At 44.0% G+C, this 19141-nt stretch overlaps 1 protein-coding gene across 2 annotated transcripts in view; it reads right to left on the bottom strand.

Moving 5' to 3' along the window:
* Positions 1 to 17832, bottom strand: part of LOC132591152 (zinc finger protein RFP-like) — a 76225-nt gene extending 58393 nt beyond the window's left edge. Inside the window, exons 1-7 of one of the 2 annotated variants that reach the window (XM_060270701.1) lie at positions 16864 to 17832; positions 14396 to 14491; positions 11743 to 11973; positions 8995 to 9017; positions 5987 to 6105; positions 5052 to 5084; positions 2660 to 3228 (exon numbers count right to left, since the gene is read on the bottom strand). In XM_060270701.1, coding sequence (XP_060126684.1) covers positions 2711 to 3228; positions 5052 to 5084; positions 5987 to 6105; positions 8995 to 9017; positions 11743 to 11973; positions 14396 to 14491; positions 16864 to 17289 — 1446 coding nt within the window. In that variant the 5' untranslated portion in view covers positions 17290 to 17832 and the 3' untranslated portion in view covers positions 2660 to 2710. Of the gene's footprint in view, positions 1 to 2659; positions 3229 to 5051; positions 5085 to 5986; positions 6106 to 8994; positions 9018 to 11742; positions 11974 to 14395; positions 14492 to 16863 lie in introns of those variants that run through there. The other variant, XM_060270699.1, reaches the window with a different exon arrangement.
* Positions 17833 to 19141: the final 1309 nt, after the last annotated feature.

The following is a 19141-nucleotide window of genomic DNA, read 5'->3' as shown; positions in this document are numbered from 1 at the left end:
GAGTTCAATGGCTTAATTAATTATGCAGATTTGGAGGAACAACAAGCATATATTTTTCTTTCTGGGGGAGGGAAAATAGATTAATAATAAAGGTAAGGAAGATCTTGTGCCATTGTTCTGCCTGGATTTGACCTGCCGGAAATCAAACAGAAAATGACTTAAGGCTGATCCCCTCCCTCAAATCAAGGCCTCCTTTTGTAAACAGAACGTTACAGCCTCAGAACCGAATCTCTTGGTGCAAACTAGATGGCATCGGTTTGGTTAAGAAGGCAATGAAATATAATGCATTGTTATCAAAGTAAGAAAATTTACTGTCTTGTGCAAGCCGGATTTCGAAGGGGCAGAGGAACCAGAGACCAAATAGCAAACAAGCGCTGGATTATGGAGAAAGCTAGAGAGTTCCAAAAAAAATATACTACTTCTTCATTGACTATGCAAAAGCCTTTGACTGTGTCAACCACAGCAAACTATGGCAAGTTCTTAAAGAAATGGGAGTGCCTGATCACCTCATCTGTCTCCTGAGAAATCTCTATGTGGGACAAGAAGCTACAGTTAGAACTGGATATGGAACAACTGATTGGTTCAAAATTGGGAAAGTACAACAAGGTTGTATATTGTCTCCCTGCTTATTAACTTATATGCAGAATTCATCATGCAAAAAGCTGGACTAGATGAATCCCAAAACGGAATTAAGATTGCTGAAAGAAATATCAACAACCTCAGATATGCAGATGACACAACCTTGATGGCAGAAAGTGAGGAGGAATTGAAGAACCTTTTAATGAGGGTGAAAGAGGAGAGCGCAAAATATGGTCTGAAGCTCAACATCAAAAAAACCAAGATCATGGCCACTGGGGTCCCATCACCTCCTGGCAAATAGAAGGGGGAGAAATGGTGGCAGTGAGAGATTTTACTTTCTTGGGCTCCTTGATCACTGCAGATGGTGACAGCAGTCACGAAATCAAAAGACGCCTGCTTCTTGGGAGAAAAGCAATGACAAACCTAGTTGCTCCAGCACCATAATTCAAAAGCATCAATTCTTCGGTGATAGGCCTTCTTTATGGTCCAGCTCTCACTTCCATACATCACTAGTGGGAAAACCATTTAGTCAAAACTCTCCACTATGACCTGTCCATCTTGGGGGGCGCTGCAAGGCATAGCTCATAGCTTCTCTGAGTTATTCAAGCCCCTTCGCCACGACACGGCATTGATCCATGAAGGGCAAAAAACCTAGACAGCATCTTAAAAAGCAGAGACATTACCTTGCCGACAAAGGTCCGTATAGTTAAAGCCATGGTTTTCCCAGTAGTGATGTATGGAAGTGAGAGCTGGACCATAAAGAAGGCTGATTGCTGAAGAATTGATGCTTTTGAATTATGGTTCTGGAGGAGACTCTTGAGAGTCCCATGGACTGCAAGAAGATGAGGCTCCAATACTTTGGCCCCCTCATGAGATGAGAAGATTCCCTGGAAAAGACCAGCTGCTAAAATAAAACAAAATACACAGAGACACACATGCCCCAAAGATGCAGAAAGTCTATAGATGTATTCATGCATTGCACATACATATATTTTAGAAGCCAGAAAATGGTTCCTGGTGGAGTGACTGCATAATCCCCTATGAGCCAGACAGAGTTCATAGTCCAACGTACGTGAGCAAAATTCAATAGCATAGCTGCCAAGTTATCCCTTTTTTAAAGGGATTTCCCCTCATGCTGAATAGGCTTCCTCGCGAGAAAGGGGAAAACTTGGCAGCTATGGAATAGGGTGTAAACTAAGGAAGGATAAAGAAAGAACTACTTGCCTGGGGCAAATAGGCTGGGAAGCTTTTGTAAAATTAGAAGAGATATCCCCCCAAACCCCACAATCTAGGCCATTGGTACTTCATGGCTAACACAGGTCTGCTTGGACAGTTTATTCTTTCTTCCTCTGATGAGGACTAGAAACTTTTGCAGACAAGTTGTAAGGCAAAGAGTTCTTTGGCAAATTCAGGGGCGTGGTGGAATGGGTAAGACTGCAAATGAAATTTCCAGAGTTGCATAGCCACATCTTAAGAAATAATGGGTACCTGAATGGCACTGTTGACGATTTAACACATACCAAGTCTGTCAAGGCATACATAAGTGCACAAGCACTTTCTTTTACATTTTCTTCCTATCTAAGGTTTCCAGAGCAAGGAGCTATCCTGTCTGACGTGGGTGAAGGGGTTCATTTTTTAGTCCTCTGTTAATCCAATGATGCATGCGTTTTCATAGCTGCATAAGGTCTTGTGGGGAGAGGAAGGTTTCGTAGAATTGCAGAGTTGTGAGGGACCCTGAGGGTCATCTAGTCCCACCCCCGCAGTGCAGGAAACATTTTCCGAATGTGGGGCTCAAACCCATAACCCTGGGATTAAGTCTCGTGCTCTGCCAAATCAGACATCTCAAAAGGAAAACAAGATTGAAGGTGAGGAAATTTATTAGGACTCCTAAAAGTGTGACTGTCTCTTCAAGAAGTAAGTTGCAGGGGGAATTCTGGGAAAAGGGACATGCAAAGTAAGAGCAAATCCGTTTTTGTTTTGTTATTTCTGCTGATTTTGACTGGAATGAATCCTCTCAAAGGTCCCCTTGAAAAACTGCCCAACGTGGTCTTGGCCTGCAAATGTTTTTTATATTGGTCACTCTGGTCTGGGCAGAAACTCCTGCTGGGCCTGAGAGGCAGATTTAGTCTCCTCAGGAGATACTGAGGTGGGTTTCCTTTCGCCACAGAAAAAAGAAAGGGAGGAGGGTCTCTCCAGAGAACGAGACTCCTGAGAACGCGTAGAGTTCAGCTCCTGAGTCAGCGTCAGTAAAAGACACACATCCCCCTTCATAGTCCAGAGTCACCCGGATCCTCTTGTACTCCTCACTCAGGGACAGAAGAGAGTAATAAGGGGAGGTGAAGGCCCAGTAAATGACTCCCCTCTTCCCAACAGCCCACACACCCTCCTCAGGCCTTATGGGGAAGTGGCCCTTTCTCCTCACAGATTTCCTGGCAACCCCCACATCCCACTCTTCCCCACTTTCCACATTGACTTCCCAGAAATGTCTGCCTGCTGTGAATCCCTCACATCCCAACACACAAGGCCAGTAGTTGAATCTCTCAGGATTGTTGGGCAGGATTTGTTCTTTGTCTCCCCTTTTCAGGCTTTTCCGATCCTCGGACAGGATGAGGCAGGGATGGGCTGTGTCTGGATCCAGAGTAACATTGGCTGTTGGGAAGAAGATGAGGGAAAGAGAGGATTAGGCAGAGTCAGCCAAGCGACAGAAACAGACATCTTGTTAAAAAAACACACAACCAAAAACCCCAGATTCCCTTTCAGATCAATGGGATTTCTTTGCATCACATGCAAGACTCCTCCATCCTTGCAGACTTTCATCAGAATAAATATCTTCCTTGTTGGTTTTTAAATCAGTTTTCTTCATTTTCTTATATTTGATGTGTATTGTGCCTGCCCTCCTCTCAACCAAGGCATTTTCTAAGAGGAAAAACCACCCAGTAATCTTTTACTCATCTCTTCTGTGAGAAAAAGAGGAGAATTGGAGGAGGCAGGAAAGGAGAGAAGCTGCTTTCCTCTGACAATCTCTGTGGCCTTTGGTGACCTCTGGTTGGGGCGTGGGATGAGGACCCCCCTGTAGTAGTAGTAATAATAATAATAATAATAATAATAATAATAATAATAATAATATCATCACACTTTCCTACCGCCCTTCATCCATTGGTCTCAGGGTGGTAAAAATACAACATAAAAACAAATATAGGTGCCCCCTCACTTTCGCAGGGGTCATGTTTTGGGCCCACAAAAGTAAAAAAAATCACACTAAGTGGGGAGCCTGTTTATTCCTGCTCTCCATCTCTCTCACCCACTTGGTCTCTCCTGTGCCTTCCTCCCTACCATCTTGGAGGTTTAGGGCTTGCCGCCATGGAAGAGCAGGGAGGTGGCAGGGCAGTTTTACAAAGGACTGCTTATTCCATGTTTCTCTTTTGGATTAAATATTTACCATAAGACTAGTTCCCTGGGGGAAAGGGGGAATAACTCAAAAGGTTAGCTCTCTGAAGATTTCTGAATGACTGAACATCTGAGGAAGCAAAAAGACAGGCTTAACAGGCTACAATGCAAAAGCTAAAAAATACACTCGTACCTCGGGTTACGAACACCTCAGTTTGCGAACAGTTCGAGTTATGAACTGCGCAAACCCGGAAGTGTTTTCGCCACGCGCACATGCGCAGAAGCGGCGCAAGTGGTCTGCGCATGCGCAAAATGGCACTTCGGGTCGCGTTCGGTTTACGAACTTTTCGGGTTACGAACTGCGATCCGGAACGGATCGCGTTCGTAACCCGAGGTATTACTGTAATAAATATTTTTGACAAAACATCACCATAACATAGCACCTGTTTTTTCCTTATTTCAAGCAAAAGATTAAATCATAGAACAAATAATTGCAAAGATGACAACTGTAGGTCTAAGGAATTAAAACAACTAGCATGTTTAGCTGTGATTCCCACATTGCAGGGGGTTGGACTAGATGATCCTTGGGATCCTTTCAAACTCAGAAATGGTAAACCATACTAGAAAATGGCAGAATACAAAACGCAAGGGAGGTTCCCTATACATGAGAACTTGACAAGATGGACATTGGACTGACCCTTCAGGATTCTTCTTCAGGGCTTTTGTAAGATATTGTAAGGCTCTGAGGCTTTTTTCTACAATCAAGCAGTATATAAATTTTATGAAAGAAAGCAAAATCTATAAAATTGAGGGGGAAACCAGGATAATAGTCCATAGGCAGGAATGGAACTCAAGACTGGTGTGCAGGTTCTTCGCAGGGACAAGCTCTGCACCCAATCCAAGCCTTCGAACCCCCTCCCAGTTAATTCATGGGACAGACAAAGAACCCAAACACCACTAGAGGACTGTTACCCAGAGTTACGCCATTGATGGGGGTCTCAAAGTCTGCAGAACTGTTGGTTCAACACCCATGAAATATCAATCCCCATCCCTCCTGTAAAATTGTTCCTCCCCTGGAAATTTACCCTTTTGAATCTGTTTTCTGTATAACACAGCATCTGAGGAAGTAAAGAGATATAAAGTGTAAGGGCAACACTCTTCCATCAGAAATAAATCTCCATACAAAAGTAACACTTAATAACGTGGCATCCTTAAATTCAAGTACAATTATTAAATATTAATTAAATTGTACAAAAAATTAAAAACTAGAAAATCATAGTAAGAATCTATGAAAATAACTAAAGCTTTAAACAGAATATTCAGCATGAATCCTGATGGTCTTTGAGCTTTGTCCCTGAAATTGGGCTCTACATTCTTGGACTGGAGGGGAGGCAGAGCAATAAGAATCCTGTAAAAGGAGGCAGAGGGGAGATGGAGGCAGCCTTAACATCTTCCCAAGGAAAGTGGTGGGGGGAATTATTAAAACCAAAATTGTGAAACAGAAGGAGAAGCGAAGGTTGATGAGGAAGGATTGGCAGAACTCTCACGCAAAAGGAAGTCCTTCCTCACAAACATTCTACACATCTTTAAAGTTGTTAACAAGCATAATTGTGCCCTTTGGGGCTCATGTGCTCTTGCTTGCACTCTCAATGTGGGAAATCTCAGGAGATTTTGAAACATGAAGCACTAGATATAGCAGCTGCAGGGGGACGTCTGAGGAGGAGACGTCTCAAGCCCTGGCTCCACTGTTGAGAAACAAGCCTGAGCAGGAGGCAGAGGGGGAACTGGGGGCTTCTTAATGCCCTTTGACTCCATTCAAAGCAGGAGAACCTCCAAAAGGACAAACCCAGATTGTGTAGACTGTGAACCAAAAGGAAAAGGAGGTTCTGTAGAATTGTAGAACAGAAGCACATGGGAGGAAAAAATTCTGACTTTGCTCTACACTCTGTTTCAGCCATGTTCGGTTCTGAAGAAGTATTAGAATTCCCAGTGTGAAATCCTGGCAGCCATTATTCATTACCTTTCCATTGCTTCATTGCATCTTCCACAAGGTGATTTAGATCACAGGATTCCAAGATCCTGTTCCTCAGCTCTGGAAGGAAAGGCAGTGGCTTCTCTGGACTCTCTCTTTTCTCATACCTGGTGAAAAGAAAAACAATGAATGGCCCGATTGTGGCACCGTCTCCCTAATTATTGCAGGAGATCTCAATGACATGAACAAAGTGAAAGTTCATTTCCCAACAGGTCATTTTCAGGATTCAGCTTCATCTGTTGACACCCACCTCCAAGCCCTCATCTAGCATTTGAACTTCCTGCCCTGATTGAGCTGGAAAAGCAGGATAAAGCTGGGTGTCCATCACAGATTGGGGAGACCTCAGTCCAAAACCCCCGAGGACAGCTGTCAGTGGCTTCGTAAGGATGCTAAACAGCACAAGGGACAAGATCTAATCCCAAGTGACACCACTGTAGGGCTCCCATGGCTTCCAATGAGGCTGTTCCATAACAACTTTCTGGTAAGGTCCCAGGACGTAAAAACCAAACCCCTAAAGTGGAATTATTGCAGGAGATCTCAACAACATGAACAAAGTGGAAGTTTATTTCCCAACAGGTCATTTTCCGAATTCAGCTTCTTTTTTTATAAAAATAATCTTTATTTCAATTTCGCAAAACAAATACAAAAAGAAATATAACAAATAACAACGTAAAAAGAAGAAAGTGACAGAAAACAGAAAATATTAACCAATGATTATATAAGCAAATTAATGCAAATCATATTGAGAAACTAGGAAAAAGGAAAAAGAAAACAAAAGACAAAGAAGAAAAAACACAAAAAGAAAGGCAAATCGAAAACATAATGTTGAGATGATATTCAACCAAATCATATTTAAATATCCGATATAACATATAATGCAAATTGACATAACTCAGATTTCAACCAATTATAATATAACAATTAAAATATCATATCAATTTTTGTATTCAGATTTTGCAATCTGTCAGCTAAAAGTTACAGTTAAAAGTTGACTCCTCACTGCCCATACATCGCTTCCCTTTTGTTCACACTCATTAGTTCTTGCTTCTATCTAAACATCAATTGTATTTCCTCTCTCTTTTCCTTTTATTTTTTAAAGATTTTCTCATTTTCATTTTTTCCCTGTTTTTCTTTTAGTGTAGACATACCACCAATTTGATATTAAAATTCTCTTTTATTAAATAATCTTCCACCTGTTTCCACTCACTTATGCATTTTTGTTTAGGGATGTTTCTGATTGCTGCGGTCATTTTGTCTAGGTTCATGAATTCGACCAGTTTCTCCTGCCATTCATAGACTGTTGGCACATTTTCTCCTTTCCAGTTTCTTGCTACCAACATCCTGGCTGTTGCACTGGCATATAATATTATCTTCCTTTTTCCTTCAGGGATGTTTTGAGGGATCATACTCAATAAGAATAATTCAGGGGTCTTCCCGAATGTTATTTTCAACATTTTTTTCAGTTTCTCATATACCCCATTCCAGAATTTTTGAATTTTCCCCACACTGCCACCAGCAATGGTAATAATTACCAATTTCTCCTTTGCATTTCCAACATTTGTTGGAGCTGTTTTTGTACATTTTTGCAATTTTAGCTGGTGTTAAGTGCCATCTATACACTAATTTTAAAATATTCTCCTTAATTCCCGAACACGCTGTGAATCTCATTCCTTCCTTCCAGAGCTCCTCCCATTTATCACTGTATATAGGTCTCCCTATATCTTGGGCCCAACGTGTCATCGTGGTTTTCACCACCTCATCCTTCAGCTCCCATTCGAGAAGGTATGTATATAGTTTTGACATTGGTTTTTCTTTATTCTCCAATAGAATTTCTTGTAATTTTGATTTATTTTCTAGAAACCCAATTTTCTTATGTTTATTAAAAAGACTCTGGATTTGGGAGTAATGAAGCCAGCTCATACACTCATGTTTTAGCGCCTGATATGATTTTAATCTTATTTGTTCTCCTTCTTTTTCTAGAATATTCGAATACGTCGGCCACTTCCCCTGTTTGTGTTTGCTGAACAGTGCAGTCATTTCTATCGGGGAGGCCCACCAGGGCACTTTTGGTTCTAATATATCTTTATGTTCTAGCCAGATTTGTAATAAAGATTTTTTTGAAAACGTGGTTCGTGAATTCTTTATATCCTCCTCTTTTTTCATCTAATAAATATTTGTGCCATCCCTGGGTGTTATTGAAACATTCTAGATCTAATATTTCATTATTGTCTAATTCAATCCACTCTTTTAGCCAGCACATGCCCGCCGCGGCATAGTATAGTTTTAGATCTGGGACCCCCCAGCCTCCTCTCTCCCTAACATCTCTCAGCAATCTGTATTGTATTCTTGGTCTTTTCCCCCCCATTCAGCTTCAACTCATGACTCAAATCCAGTACATCATCCACCTCCAAGCATTTCAACTTCCTGCCCTGACTGAGATGGAAAAGCGGGATAAAGCTGGGTGTCCACCACAGATTGGGGAGACCTCAGTCCTAAACCCCTGAGGACAGCTGTCAGTGGCTTCGTAAGGATGCTAAACAGCACAAGGGACAAGATGTAACCCCAAGCAACACCACTGTAGGGCTCCCATGGCTTCCAATGAGGCTGACCCATAACAACTTTCTGGTAAGGTCCCACGATGTAAGAACCAACCCCTTAAGTGGAATGCCTGTCATCTCTCCATCCCTGAGCAACAGACCTTCCCTCCCTAAGTGCCTCAAAGAGGCTGAGTTACCAGAGTTGGGGGGCTTCTAGTTGTTATTCTAAAAATCTTCATCTACGTGCATATTAAAGTTATACCAGCAAGAATTAGTCTTTATGTAGAAAACTATGATTTAAATCAAGCCTTACTGACTAGTGATTTAAAGTTCAAAAGAGGGGGCTGCAGGGAGTGAGTCCTACACTCTCTCCCCTGCAACCCCTGCAGGGCTATTTTTAGGTTCTTGCATCCCAGCCTCATGGAGGGATGCTAATGGGAATGAGCCAGATCCACTTACCTCTGCAAGGTGCTTCTCACATCCTAAAGGGAAAAAGAGAAGGGAATTTACTGCACACCACAGGCCACACTAGGAAGACCCCTCAGACCCTGGCCCTTGGATGTCAGTCTGCCTTGTACATGCCAAGGTTTTGGGTAAGGATGGTGGAATCAGCCAGTTTTCATTTCTCACAGCTTTTATTTTTCCAATATGAAATTATTAATTGTTCCAATATCATGTTCTCCACATTTCCACATCTTTTTCCCATTATTGTTTTAAATCCTTATGAAAATCCACCAACATTTTTAGGAAATTTCATGATTGTTGGTTCAAGAGAAGATTCCACCCCATCTCTTGTCTTACATTATAATTTATTAACTTTAATCCAGTTTGCATTGTGCAATTCAGACATACGTAAACCTACAGGACAATCCTGCCAGGACACTATCCCAAATTGTCTCCCATAGAAGTCCCCAAATTTCAAATTCTATTTTCCATCGGGAAGTAAAAAAAAAAAGCACCTGCAGCATAAAATGCCTCCAAAGGGGTAACAAAACAACTCAGTGTTTCTTTGGGCTCCTCCAGACCTCTGCTTTTCCTTTGTCCAGAAAACACAAGTGGCTTTGCCCTGCCACTTTCCCTCAAGAAAAACCTTGCTCCAAAGCAAATACCGTGTTTCTCATATAGAATCATAGAATCATAGAGTTGGAAGAGACCACAAGGGCCATCCAGTCCAACCCCCTGCCAAGCAGGAAACACCATCAAAGCATTCTTGACATATGGCTGTCAAACCTCTGCTTAAAGACCTCCAAAGAAGGAGACTCCACCACACTCCTTGGCAGCAAATTCCACTGCCGAACAGCTCTTACTGTCAGGAAGTTCTTCCTAATGTTTAGGTGGAATCTTCTTTCTTGAAGTTTGAATCCATTGCTCCGTGTCCACTTCTCTGGAGCAGCAGAAAACAATCTTTCTCCTCCTCCATATGACATCCTTTCATATACAGTATTTGAACATGGCTATCATATCACCCCTTAACCTTCTCTTCTCCAGGCTAAACATACCCAGCTCCCTAAGCCGTTCCTCATAAGGCATTGTTTCCAGGCCTTTGACCATTTTGGTTGCCCTCCTCTGGACACGTTCCAGTTTGTCAGTATCCTTCTTGAACTGCTGTGCCCAGAACTGGACACAGTACTCCAGGTGAGGTCTGACCAGAGCAGAATACAGTGGTACTATTACTTCCCTAGATCTAGATGCTATACTCCTATTGATGCAGCCCAGAATTGCATTGGCTTTTTTAGCTGCTGCATCACACTGCTGACTCATGTCAAGTCTGTGGTCTACCAAGACTCCTAGGTCCTTTTCACATGTACTGCTCTCAAGCCAGGTGTCACCCATCCTGTATTTGTGCCTTTCATTTTTTTTGCCCAAGTGTAGTACCTTACATTTCTCCTTGTTAAAATTCGTCTTGTTTGCTTCGGCCCAGCTGTCTAATCTGTTAAGGTCATTTTGAAGTGTGATCCTGTCCTCTGGGGTATTAGTCACCGCTCCCAGTTTGGTGTCTGCAAACTTGCTCAGGATGCCCTCAAGCCCATCATCCAAGTCATTGATAAAGATGTTGAATAAGACTGGGCCCAAGACAGAACCCTGTGGCACCCCACTAGTCACTACTCTCCAGGATGAGGAGGAGCCATTGATGAGCACCCTTTGGGTTCGGTCAGTAAGCCAGTTACAAATCCACTGAATGGTAGCATTGTCTAGCCCACATTTTACCAGCTCCTTTACAAGAATATCATGGGGCACCTTGTCAAAGGCCTTGCTGAAATCAAGATAGGCTACATCCATAGCGTTCCCTTCATCTACCAGGCTTGTAATTCTGTCAAAAAATGAGATCAGATTAGTCTGACATGACTTATTTTTCAGAAACCCATGCTGACTTTTAGTGATCACAGAATTTCTTTCTAGGTGCTCACAGACTGTTTGCTTAATGATCTGCTCTAGAATCTTTCCTGGTATTATAAGACACGTCTTATATTTATTTTTTCCTCAAAAAACACACACTATGGCTTATTTTCAAGGGATGTCTTATTTTTTTTCCTCCTCCTGCCGCGGTCGGCATTGCTGCACCTATCACTATGTCTTATTTTGGGGGTATGGCTTATATTCCTTGAATGCTTAAAAATCCTGCTATGGCTTATTTTATGGGTATGTCTTAAAATATGAGAAACAGGGTATCAATGATGTTTGCTGTCATTCAGCAGTAAACAGTGGGTTTTTCTGGAGGAAAGGGGTGGGACAAGCAGCAGTCTGGATGAGTCCCTCTGTCTTGCTCTTTGGTCGCTGTGGCTGAGCACTTTTTTGGGCCTATCTGTATCCATGGGGAAGGGGATCAGCCCAGAAGTTGTGGAGGGAACTGGAAGAGAAGCTTGATCAAGGGATTGGCTCATGTTGGAAAGAGGCCTAAATGCGTCCTTGGTGAAGCCCAGCACAGGGCAGGAAGGCAGCATTGCCCAGGAGGAAGGCATTTGGAGACAAATCATCAGCAAAGAGCAGAAAATCACCTCCCGCTACATCAAGAACACAGAAGAATCTCTAGTCCGCATTCAGGTGAGTTAAGCATCCCAGGTCTATTGGGTCTTCATGTCCATTACAAACCTGACTAGAGGCTCCATCATTTGAGCCCCTGAACTCCTATTATACATGAAAGAGGCACAGAAAGGATTGGAGGGAACGTTTTCATGGATCCTCTGGCTGTTCCTGCCACCGTCTTACCTGCAGGAGTTCACTCGCTGGCTGTTGACACTTTTCTTCCATCTCCTGGATGATGTTCTCAAGAGAGGAGAGTTTCCTGGAGAGTCTGGCCAGCTGCTCATCCCTTTCCCCTGCAATCTCCTTCTCCACCTCTTCCACATGAGTCAGCAGAAGCTTTTCTTTTTCTTCTAGGAACTGATGCAGTTCTCTGAACTTCTCCACAGTCTTCAACCTCTCCGTTTCTGTTAATTTCTGCAAGAAAAGAGGAGGTCTGAGTGTGGAAGGAGCTTTTTGACTAGCCATGGATGTTCCCTGCATGTTTTGGGGCATGGCATAACCAGAGTTCATAGCTGTTCGGTTCCGGTTTCCGCCGGCAGGAATGGCGGACCTGTTTTCCATCCCTCTGACCTTCGTGAGGAATTTGGCGGTTGCTAGGGGAGTAAATGGCAACCCCCTACCCTCTCCGGGGGTTATGGAGAGGGGCCGCTGGCCCGCGATGCCCCCAGACCCACTCCGACTGTTTATGGAGTGGGGGGAGCTTGGGCTGAAAAGCACTTACGAGGGCCAGGACTCCCGGACGCTAATCTGCATGGCGGGGATTTCCATGGTTAAAGAAGATAATTAGGCTTCAATCTATGGACATACTTCAGAAGGAGGGGAAGAAGCGCTGTTTACTGCTGAGAAATCTATGCTGCTGAGGGAGAGGAGTTAAAGGCTGTATATCACCTGGAAGAAGGATTGATGGGGACGGAGCGATAAGGGAATTGAGTTTTTTTTTGTTTTTTTTCATATGAGTTACTTCGTATCTTCCCAGACGCGATGTCCTGGCTTGTTTGGAGTGAAAGAGAAGCAAAAGACTGTGTGAGTTGAACTTTATAAACTGTTGTTACTGAGCATATTTTTTAAAGATGTGGAGTTGCCGATGAGAAAAGCCCCCCCCCCCTAGTCGGACGGAAGGAGTCCTGGACGCGTTCGGAGGATGTATGAGCTGTGACGCACTTTGAATTGGAGCAGCGACCTGAAGCTAAGTTCAGCTATAGGGCAAGGAGATCCATTAATTTACCAAGAGTTTATGGTTTGATGTTTGGGTCTTCTGCCTGGAAAAGCTGTAAATTTTAAAGATCGTTAATCTTCATGGCTATGAGAGAAAACGAAAGTGATTTGAGCTTTTTAAGATAGCGCTGCTTCGACGCAACAGGGAGCTCCAGACTAAGAAGATTTATGGGGAGGCTGGACTGATTAACCCACACAGGAGAAAGAACATTTGTGAAACCTTGTTTGATATTTATCTCAGCAGCTGGGAAACAATCGGTTGAAAGTGGAAAACATCTATGTGACTGTAAGGGGAAGATCTGGATTATTATGAACTTGGAGGACGATTTGAACTTTAGAAAAAAGACGGCAGTGGACGGTTGCGAGGAATCCCCAATTTCTTGAAGCATGGGAACCCAAATAAAAAATTCTTTAGACGATTTGGCATAACATTCGGTTTGATTGATATATATATGTGTATAATTTGAAATAATGAATGTGATATAATTGGTTTTAATTGGAAAATTAATAAAATATATTTTAAAAAAAAAAACAGAGTTCATAGCTGTTCAGAGAACATCAATGGACTTAAAACACCCCTCAGTTTAGACTGGGACCATTTAGGTGTAGGAAGACCAACAGAAAAAGAGGAGGATGAGAAAGTGCAGAGTTTATCCCCATAGTTCCCTGAATTTCCTAAAAATGAACAATAGCCCACATTCAGAAAGACAACTCTTTAGTAATATTTATAGTAAATCAGGATTTGAATTGAACTGCTTCCACCCTCTCAGCTCATAATTCCTCAAACCTCTCCTTGACTACTATTCACATAATAAACAGCAATGGGAAATACATTGAGTTACAAACGCTTCAGGTTACAAACTCCGCTAACCTGGAAGAGTTACCTCGAGTTGAGAACTTTGCCCCAGGATGAGAACGGAAAGAACGGACCTCCAGAACGAATTAAGTTAACTAAAGGTACCACTGTAAACTCAAATTAGCTGCCTCGGTCCAGTATACCTGAAAGAGTGTCTCCACTCCTATCGTTCTGCCCGGACACTAAGGTTCAGTGCCGAGAGCCTTCTGGCGGTTCCCTCACTGTGAGAAGCCAAGTTACAGGGAATCAGGCAGAGGGCCTTCTTGGTAGTGGCACCCACCCTGTGGAACCCCCCCCCACCAGATGTCAAAGAGAAAAACAACTACTAGACTTTTAGAAGACATCTGAAGGCAGCCCTGTTTAGGGAAGCTTTTAATGTTTAATAGATTATTGTATTTTATTATTCTGTTGGAAGCTGCCCAGAGTGGCTAATTTGCTATTGCTGAAAAAATATGGAAACCAAAACAGAGCAATCCTTTGAAATTCATACCTCTGAATTGTTCAAGGTTGACCCAGCCAGGTAATGTTCACAAAAAATGTATTTATGAGGGTAAAATACATATAAAAATATTTATACAAGGAAGTAGCTAACCTAACATCTGATTCATTTTCAGAATAATAAATGAATAAACAAACAAACTGATATGGGAAAAGGAGAAATGGGGAGAAGCTGAAATGGGCAGATTTCCCCAACCCTCCTCAGTCCTGACTCCATTCTTCAAGTGCTTGTTCCCTGTCTAGTAACAATACTGTACAGACACTTACCAGGAGGTCTTTGCTTTCCTTGCCCAGGTCTGCTTGATAGGCCAGAATTTCCTCTCTCTCTTTCCTCAGAATCTTCAGGTAGTGACAGATCTCTCCCTAAAAAGAAAAGGAAAAACTCAGGTTTGATTGACACACACAGAGAGATGAATATTACACTGGCTTATTGGGCTCGGTGGCCTTGCTATAATAGCAAAGCAGTTTACTGGAGGAAATAAGTGTCTAGAGGTTTTCAACCTTTTGGGGTCCATGACTCCCTTGACCAGCTACCTTTTTTCTGCAGCACCCCTGTGGGGCTCAGGATCCCAGTTAGCCCCCCCCCGGTTTGCAGAGCTTGCAGCCCCTCACCCTTTCTCGAACACCCTCCCTTGCGGAATGCTCTCTCAGCCTCCTCTCCTCTCCTTAGGAGTCCTCCTCTTGGTCTATGAGCTGCCCCAAAGAGAAGTGCCTCCTCACGCTGCCCCACAGGGGCCTGGGAGTTGTCTGTCTATTCCGAACACCAAGGGCCCCTTCACCAGTTTGCTTGCTTACTTTGCGGCTACCTCATGTCCTAGCAACCAACACACTCTGGCCAGCCCCAGAGGCACCATTCACCTGTGGAGATTGTACCCAGGGCTGCTGCAACAAACAGCTGCACAAGCCTTTGGGAGGCAGAAATGGGAACCAAGGAAGGGAAGGAAGGAAGGAAGGAAGGAAGGAAGGAAGGAAGGAAGGAAGGAAAGAAAGAAAGAAAGAAAGAAAGAAAGAAAGAAAGAAAGAAAGAAAGAAAGAAAGAAAGAAAAAGAGGGACAGAGGCTAGTGTTGCCAGAGGCACCCGAGTGAGCATCATTCAAGGCACCCCAGATGCCACAGCACACTGGTTGAAAACCACAGCAGAACTGGGATGAGAAAGTTTTCTAGTGCAACTAACTACCCTGTTTCTCCTATTTTAAGACGTAGTCATAAAATAAGCCATAGCAGGATTTTTAAGCATTCAAGGAATATAAGCCATACCCCAAAAATAAGACATAGTGATAGGTGCAGCAGCAATGTCGGCTGTGGCAGGAGGAGGGAAAAAATAAGACATCCCCTGAAAATAAGCCATAGTGTGTTCTTTTGAGGAAAAATAAATATAAAACGGTGTCTTATTTTTGGAGAAACACTCCTTTGTCTTCTCTGAGGAGGGTTCCAGCCTGACTTCTCATCTTGAGGTCCCAGGGAGAACTGGGAAGAGGAGGAGGAGGAGGAAGGGATGAGGCAGGATCCAACCTGGGATGTATCAGTCTAACGTTAAAGAGATAGTGAGGTCAGCCCAAGAGGCTAGAGATACAGGAATAGAGCAGCGCTTCTCAAAACTTCACCCATTCCAAGCCCCTCTTCTGCAAGCCTAGGGCTTTTCCACCCTTCCTCTTGACCCAGCTGCTTTGCCACTTAATTGGGTCAAATGGCAATTCAGGTTTTCTGCTACTTGTCAGTTATTTTCTCTGAAGTAGCCAGAGCCCACCGTGTGCCAGGGGAGATGCTACTCTGAACCACTGAGTCCTTTTGCCATTTGGGATGGGAGGAGATCCTCAGCATCGCCCCATGGCTGAAACCTCATTGCACAGGCCCCACAGCACCCCAAGAATAAGTGTGCTCCCCACAGTAGGTGCTTCCACCCCCCCTCACCCCAAAATCTGATTCCGACATAGTTTTTTGGGGGAGGGGGGGTCTGCACCATCTGGTCAATTCCTGGCCACCAGTCCCTCCCCCCCCCCAGATGATCCCTTGCTACTCTCTGCTTTGCAGGGCATTGAAGAAACATCCTGCTAGCCTTAGTTGTGTATGTGCAATTTACATTTGTAGTGTTCTTAATAGGTGCAAAGCAACCTTGCTGGGGGATGCGGACAAGGTTAACCCCTTCTCTCCCTACCACGGTCCCACTTCAAATATTTTAAGCTGCTGTGAGTATATTTCAAGGGAAGATCCCTTTGTCCCCCTGGCAGAGAGAAAGACTTCAACTTCCTCCTCCCAGACCTCAGGCTTCCCCTTGGCAGCTTTTTATGTAATAGGTAAAGGTAAAGGGACCCCCCTGACCATTAGGTCCAGTCGTGTCTAGCTCTGGGGTTGCGCACCCATCTCACATAATTGGCCGAGGGAGCCAGCGTACAGCTTCCAGGTCATGTGGCCAACATGACAAAGCCGCTTCTGGCGAACCAGAGCAGCACACAGAAACGCCGTTTACCTTCCCGCTGTAGCGGTCCCTATTTATCTACTTGTACTTTAATGTGCTTTCGAACTGCTAGGTTGGCAGGAGCTGGGACCAAGCAATGGGAGCTCACCCCATCACAGGGATTCGAACCACCAATCTTCTGATCAGCAAGCCCTAGGTTTAACCCACAGCACCACCTGCATTCCCTTTTATGTAATAAGCAACCGCCAATTCATGTCATGCCTACTTCAGACCTGAATCCACAGCTATTTCTCCCCCTCAAGATCCAGGGATCTCCTACCTTGTATTCCTTAAAAGCCTCTTCCAGAGGAATCACCTTGTGATTTTCATGTTCCTTTGATCTGTCACACACCAGGCAGATGGGGGCTTCGTGGACTTTGCAGAAGAGCTTCAGGGGCTCCTGGTGCTTCTCACAGAATCTCCCTTTCCCTCCTTCCTGCTTTCCCTCTTGAAGGCTGAGATTCTTGGCTATTTCTACCACATTAGCCAATTGCCTGTTGGGGATGAGGCTCCTTCTCTGGACTCTTTTTCTGCACTGAGGGCAGGAAGCCTCTGCCTCCGATTCTCCCCAGCACTGGATCAAGCAGGATCGGCAGAAGTTGTGCCCATACTCTGCGTTGATCACTGGATCCTTAAAATATTCCAGGCAGATGGAGCAAGTGGCTTCATCGCAAAGATTCTGGACGGGACGCCCAGCAACAGCCATGGCTCCCTCGCCCCAAAGACCCGAGTTAAGTTTCACTTTCTCAGTTTTTAGTTACTGGGTGTTTCCTTTCCAGGAAATGACTCAGAAACTCAGTGACCACGTGATTTATTTATTTTTAAATAAAGTATGTCCCGACTCCCCAGATCTTTGCAGTTGCTGAATGTTTTATTCTTCATTGCTTCCCATACTTTTGATTACATATACAAGCACACAGGTACTTAGTAAGTTGTGGTATTCATACTGTAACATTTTCATTCATAGGTTTCCTTGGCCTTTTTGAATTGGAGAACATCTGCTGCTGCCCTAAATGGACGGGAGTTTTGATTTAGCAAACGGGACTTGATTCCCTCAAGATAACTCATTAATTGCATATTTATTCAAATTCCAATGGAAACTATCCTAGTTTAATGAGCTCCACAAAATTGACGAACTTATTCCAGTGAGGCTAGCTTTTCCAAGTCTGGTGGTCATTTCCACCCCCACCCCTCCCCTTTCCCAGGGGGTAGTACCGCCCACTCTGGGAAGCACCGCTTGAAACACGGCCATGAGCACCTTAAATTCAGCGCAGAAACAACCGGGCAGACAATGCAGCTGTTTGAGGGGTTCTAGGAGTACCATCGTGTTACGGAACGGAGGGGGTGCCACTGGCACATAAGCCAGAGCCCAGGTCCGCCCCCCCTCACAGACACACGCACACGCGGGGGGGATGTCCCCTTTTCCTCTTCAATGTCGCACCAAGCAGCACACAAACCTCAAGAATAAAGTGCTACCCTTGCTCCCTGTTTAAACCCGCCAAGCCTAGGTGGGTAGACCGGACAACTGAACTCTATATTTGCATACTGGTGCGCCTCAGCCAATCAGGATGGTATTCAGTTGGCAGACAGCCTATCACTTCCAAGCTACGCTCCCAACCTCCTGGCTTGGTCACTATTTCCTTCCCAACCTTCCAAAACAGCTCAGCTAAAGCCTTTCGCACGCCTCCGCCGCTGTCTGCATTGCATGCATTTCACAGACAATATAACAGCCAGACAAAGAATCCCAAACATTCCCAAAACACCTTCAGTTAAGGTCCATAAACTCCAGCTGGGTAGGTGCCTGCCATCATAGAATCACAGAATTGTAGAGTTGCAAGGGACTCCCAAGGATCATCTAGTCCAACCCCCTGCAAGGCAGGAATCTTAGCTAAAGCATCCGTGGCAGGTGGCCACGTGGCATCATAACCCCCATGGCATTTAGTCAATCCCAAGAAAATCCCTCCCCTCCCCTGAGTTCAATGGCTTAATTAATTATGCAGATTTGGAGGAACATCAAGCATATATTTTTCTTTCTGGGGGAGGGAAATGAGATTAATAATAAAGGTAAGGAAGATCAGTCAGACAACAGGTGTGTGGCAGCTCTTGTGCCATTGTTCTGCCTGGATTTGACCTGCCGGAAATTAAACAGAAAATGACTTAAGGCTGATCCCTTCCCTCAAATCGAGGCCTCCTTTTGTAAACAGAACTTCGCAGCCTCAAAACGGAATCTCTTGGTGCAAACTAGATGGCATTGGTTTGGTTAAGAAGGCAATGCAATATAAAGCATTGTTATCAAAGTAAGAAAATTTACTGTCTTTAATTAGGTTTTGTGCAAGCCGGATTTCGAAGGGGCAGAGGAACCAGAGACCAAATAGCAAACATGCACTGGATTATGGAGAAAGCTAGAGAGTTCCAGAAAAACGTCTACTTCTGCTTCATTGACTATGCAAAAGCCTTTGACTGTGTCGACCACAGCAAACTATGGCAAGTTCTTAAAGAAATGGGAGTGCCTGATCACCTCATCTGTCTCCTGATAAATCTCTATGTGGGACAAGAAG

The sequence above is a fragment of the Zootoca vivipara genome, chromosome 2 (genome assembly GCF_963506605.1).
Source record: "Zootoca vivipara chromosome 2, rZooViv1.1, whole genome shotgun sequence".
Lineage (NCBI taxonomy): Eukaryota > Metazoa > Chordata > Lepidosauria > Squamata > Lacertidae > Zootoca > Zootoca vivipara.
The sequence above is the reverse complement of the archived record's forward strand: the minus strand, read 5'-3'. Positions and strand labels throughout refer to the sequence as shown.